This window comes from Sinocyclocheilus anshuiensis, unplaced genomic scaffold (genome assembly GCF_001515605.1).
Source record: "Sinocyclocheilus anshuiensis isolate Anshui unplaced genomic scaffold, SAMN03320099.WGS_v1.1 scaffold12, whole genome shotgun sequence".
Lineage (NCBI taxonomy): Eukaryota > Metazoa > Chordata > Actinopteri > Cypriniformes > Cyprinidae > Sinocyclocheilus > Sinocyclocheilus anshuiensis.
In genome coordinates, this window is record NW_015555713.1 from 345,384 (window position 1) to 350,945 (window position 5,562).

The window sequence follows — 5,562 nt, forward strand, 5'->3', positions numbered from 1 at the left end:
TGATTTCTATATTGCCAGCACCTGTGAATTGCTACAGGTGAGTTTAATTACAAATTAAAGGAGCATCACATGCTTGAAATGCAATTAATTCTGAAGATTCTGAAAAGGTACCAATAATTTTGTCCAGTCAATTTTTGGAGATTTGTGTAGAATGTCTCAGATTTGGCTTTTTTTCCTCAGCTTGAATAACGAAGCATTCATATTTTTATAATTTTTTTTTTTTCAGACAATATTTTTGTCTATCTATCTATCTATATATATAATGTTTTTTGAAAACTGAAAAACTATTTAAACATCTTTGTCAATGGACCTACAGTTCTGATTTAATTGTTTTATTTCAGAATTGTGAACTCAATTTCAAAGTAAGACTGGAATTATACATTTTTACAAGTAGCATCATGTACTATGTCTGTTTAGATTACTGGAAAAGTGAGGATAAGAACCCACACACGTTTATGTAGACTCAGTGCTGGTTCTTTGATGAGATAACTTCCATTAAAACATGAGTATAAAGCTCAAAATCAGTGCAGTTTAGGGTTTGCAGTAACAATTTGACAATGGCAACAGCATGAAAACAAAATAAGAGTGGCAATAGTCTTTCATTAAACATCACTGAATATTACATTATCATTTGTCCTCAAATACATTTTAAAATAGGACTATGTTAATAAATACCAATAACAAACACACGCATTCAACCATATAACACTGACAACAGCAACAAACTTTCCTTTCATGAAAATAAAAATCAGCGTAAAGCATATATAAAAGCATTCAGCTGGTTAAATAAATGAAAGACACAATGTCTACCTTAAGCATTATGTGTATAAATAATTTGTACTTTACAGTTTAGTTTAGTTAAAAATGTTACTTGTGCCCAAGCTGCCACGACAAAGGCACAGATACATATATTTCTAAAGCCACATTCAGTAATTTCTTCAGAATGCAAGTCATATTATAGCACATGTGCTTCTTTGCCACAAAGTCACACTCAAAAATAAATAAATATATGTTACTAAAATTAAAGATAGTCTTTCAACTTTTGGCTTGCCAATATTAACAGACATATTATTGAGGAAAAACAGAATGAAATGATGTGAAAGGAATCATAATTAACAACAGGAAAAAAGTTGGATCGTCATCAACAAACAACAAATGATATTTGCATGTGGTGGGCTGTAGAGATACAAAATAAAGATACATATTAAAATGAAAACCAAAGAAACCAAGAACTCAACACTGAAAAATATGAACCATCAGTGATCTGGAAAGAATGACCCAGACCTTGTGCATGAAACACTTTAAGCAAAACTGTCTCAAAATATCAGGGCAACTGTGAATATGGACCAGAACTGAGGAAATTTTGTTCCGCGCTCTTGAACGAGGTGTTTTGAGCCAACTTCATTTACAACGGAGCTAATGTGTGTGTATACACAGCGTATGTGTGAATTATTGCATGTGTAGGTGTGAGAGAGAGACTACAAAGCTGATCTAGCCATGATTATTTTGGCTGCTGATCACGTTTCCGCCTGGAGGGGCAATATGTATCGAGTCCAGGATTGGCCGCAACACCTGACCAAATGGCCTGAGAGAGAAAGAGAGAGCATGAAGTACTGTGAAAATCACGCAGATCTTCTTACATAAATTTTCAGCATTGGAATTGTGACAGCTGAAATTGAAAATGAGAGAACATCACAGTTAAACGATCACCAATGAGTGAAACTCACAGAAAAATGGTCAAGGTCACATTTCAATAGAAAATAAACTGCATAAAGAAAATGAAGCCTATTTTAGGACCATTAAATGGATAGTTCAGCCAAAAATGAAAATGTTGTCATTCACGTTAAAGATCCAGAACCTCTATGAAATACATAAAAGACATATTTTTTGAAAATGTCTTAGTGGCTGCTGTCTATACAATGAAAGTCATTGGAATCCAATGTTGTTTTGGGCCCTTTTGACTTTAAAGGAATAACTCACCAAAACAATTTAATTTCCTGAAAATTTACTCACTTTCAGGCCATCCAGGATGTAGATGAGTTTGTTTCTTTATCAGAACAGATTTGGAGAAATGTAGTATTACATCACTTGCTCACCAATGGATTCTCTGCAGTGAATGGGTGCCGTCAGAATGAGAGTCCAAACAGCTGATAAAAACATCCCAATAATCCACATGGGTCCAGTCCATGAATTGTACAACAAAACGTCATGAACTGAATGAACATCTTGTAAAGCAAAAAGCTGCGTGCTTGTAAGAAGCAAATTCAGCAAGTTTTTGACATCAAACCAATGCTTCCGGCTAAAATATGAGTCCTCTATCCCTAATACTTTATCCAGTGAAAAAGTAATCGTGTCAAATCAGGAGAGAAATATGCACAGATCAAGCACCGTTTACAAGCCAACACAGTTCTGAATAAATATGTTGGTGGATTTTGATGTGAGAGAGCAACAGGGGATGATCTTTTTCACTGCATGGAGGAAACATTATTATGGATTATAGACTAGTATTTTGAACAGAAACGATAGTTAAAATGCCTTAATGCTGGGTTTGTTTCTTACAAACACAGCTTTTCTCTTCAAAAGATGTTAATTGATGGACTGGAGTAATGTGGATTACTTGTGGATAATTATGATGTTTTTATCAGCTGTTTGGACTCTCATTCTGACGGCACCCATTCACTGCAGAAGATCCATTGGTGAGCAAGTGATGAAATGTTACATTTCTCAAAGCTGCTCTGATGAAAAAACAAACTCCTATACATCTTGGATGGCCTGAGGATGAGTAAGCTTTCAGCAAAATTTCATTTTTGGGTGAACTATTCCTTTAATCGTATGGATAAAAACATTACTAAAAAAAAATCACAGAATAAAAATCAGACAGATGATTTTGAACGTCGTGAAGGTGTCAAAGATTTTTTTGCATTGCCACATTATTTTCCATTCATTTAACCACTTTTTCCTCAAATTTGTATTACCATAATGCATACAGACATTTTAGTTTTTGTTTATACTTTTGTAAAGCAGTATTTTTACCTTTTTATAATAAAGATACACACTGAAATAAATAGTGTGGAAACAATTTTCTCTCAGAAATTGCTAGTAATTTTCACAACGACAACGAAACATCAAGCAACTTTCTTGTAAAACTTACTCCAATAATCTTTATTCACAACTTTGAAACAAAAATTTACAGTGCAGATCTCAAGCTATTTATTTATTCTCTGAATGTAGTTACTAAATATGTACATATCAGGTGGAAATAAAAATACCACTGGAAATCTTCTTGAAATAGCGTACTCACGTGGAGAGCACTTCAGAGGGCAAATCTGTGATATAGGAGGGAATTTTATTGCCAGTGAGAAACTGGGCCACCTCATTAGTGAACGTGTTACAGTTGTGTTCAAACAATCTGTATTTGTCACCACTGCAGAGAGAGATAGAGACAAGAGATTTAAACCAAACCAGAAAAAGAGGCTTAGTAAATGCAAGCAATGCATAAAAAGCACGTTTATACAGTACAAAGACTTTATACTGGAAGAAAGGAATACCTCATTTTATTTTTAATAATAAACAACTGTCAAATATACACACTCACCTACATGTTGTCTCTCCAAGTGAGGACAGATAATCCATAAAGATCTCCTCTGTCACCTCTGTGTTTCCCAGCTCCACCACTGTGTCTGGAGGTCCGAGCATTGTCCCACCCTGTAAACACACAGGTTTACACATAGTGTCCTTGTAGCCGCCCTAGAAAAAATGCACCTCTTAAGAACAATTATGTTCCGAGGCCTTTTAATCTCAACATGCCAAAAATAATGTGCTAAGATGTGCTGTTCAAAGCTTCACATGGATGGCAATAAACATGTAAACTGAGGGCTGACAAACAGCACAATATGGATGGAGTACACTAAGTATATTTTTGGGCTACGCTTTGAAGTGCTTGTTCTATCTTGAGTTCTAAAAGTGTCGCAATGGGTTGCGATTTTACCGGTGGGCAACTAGAGATCCCGGCACCACCATAGAAGAATTCCTCTCCATAGACCACAACAGATGTGTGCCTGTTTTGACATATGATCATACAGGAAAAGCATATAGTTATATAACTAGACCATAATCTATAATAGGCAGATATTAAATAACAATAATTCACTTACCAAATCCCATCAAGCTGTTTTCCTGTAAGACAGAATATGTTTTAGAACTCATACAATTATTATAGATATTATAGGTATTACATATGTTCCTCATACGTTATGAATGATTTTATTATGTTTATATTATTAAGATATAGTATTAGGACTGTTATGGTTTGAACCACTCAAATAGTTACATTATGTTCAATTTAATGAACCTTCATAATCATAATTGCTAACTCCGGCACGTGACTGATTACAATAAAGAACATAATGTTCTAGAACAGTTTGATCTTTATGAATAATTCCAGATAACGGATGGAACCACATAAACAGGTCTCGATGAATATAGATGTTACGGTTATGTAAATAAAAGATTTTGTTGATAAAAGTTTTTTTCGCCGGTCAGCTGCAAACGGACGCGAATTTATGAATCCCAGTAGTGATGGCTGTCTTGAATATTCATAAGCAAACCATTTGCCATTGGATAGTAACGACAAAACGTCAATATTACATTATTAATCATCAAGAACTAAGCCAATCAACGTTAGCATTAGGTCATTAATATTCAGTAGCCAACATTTCTCATTGGAAGGTTACAAGGCAACGACGGCACGATGGAAAATAAATGAGCTAAACCTTCTTCATGGTAGGATTGGAAATTTCGCGGCCCTCACCAATATAACGGTAAAGATATACTGTCTGTATCACTCACCTAACATTATCGGGCTGAGCTGTCGGGCCATTCCCCTCGACAGATCATAAATGAAGAGCTGCACTCCAAACGTCGAGTCGTGCTGATCCATGTTTGTGATGCTGAATGCGGCTGACAACGTTAGCCTGTCTGCGGCGAAGTCCTGCAGTTACACGGCCTTAAGATTCGCAAATGATTACGACAGTCTGAAATCTCAGGTTTGAAATTTCTAAAACAGTTTATGTATATTGGACTTTTTGAAAATCGATGGCATTAGGAGGGTCTGAGTAAAAAAAATACAGCAAAACTGCTTTAAAACGATAGCCAGATAAGTAGGCTCTGTCCTTCCAAGCACTGTTGCCAACTCTCGCGAGACAAATAAGCAACCGTAGCTTCAAAAACAAGCCCAATATTTTTTTTTATAATTTATCCTCAATATTATTTATTATAAATTATTTATTACCAATAAATGAGCCCGCAACATATTAAACTGAAAGTTTAAACGTTTTTATTTAAAAATAAAACAAGTTATTTGACAAAAATCGGCAAACTGCAACAAAGCAGGAACAAAACTCATCTCCAATCACCTGTGAGCAGAATAGGATTGGACAGATGGAAAAGGAGAAAAACACAAGAGCTTCAAAGGGGAGCTGTAACATAGCCACATATTTATAGCCTACTAAAATATTGGCTATTCGAGCCAAATCTACTCTTAGTATTAGTATAGGCCAGGGG

The 5,562-nt window shown here is 35.1% G+C and overlaps 1 protein-coding gene across 1 annotated transcript; it reads right to left on the bottom strand.

Annotated features, from left to right (window-relative positions):
• Positions 1-342: 342 nt before the first annotated feature.
• On the bottom strand, positions 343-5,202 carry LOC107672148 (desumoylating isopeptidase 1-like). The gene is made up of 6 exons (XM_016465248.1): positions 4,849-5,202; positions 4,155-4,176; positions 3,989-4,058; positions 3,596-3,705; positions 3,302-3,424; positions 343-1,585 (listed from the first exon to the last, which is right to left on the bottom strand). Exons 1-6 carry the CDS (start codon positions 4,937-4,939, stop codon positions 1,492-1,494), a joined length of 510 nt encoding a protein of 169 aa, XP_016320734.1. The 5' UTR covers positions 4,940-5,202; the 3' UTR covers positions 343-1,491.
• Between the last annotated feature and the right edge of the window lie 360 nt (positions 5,203-5,562).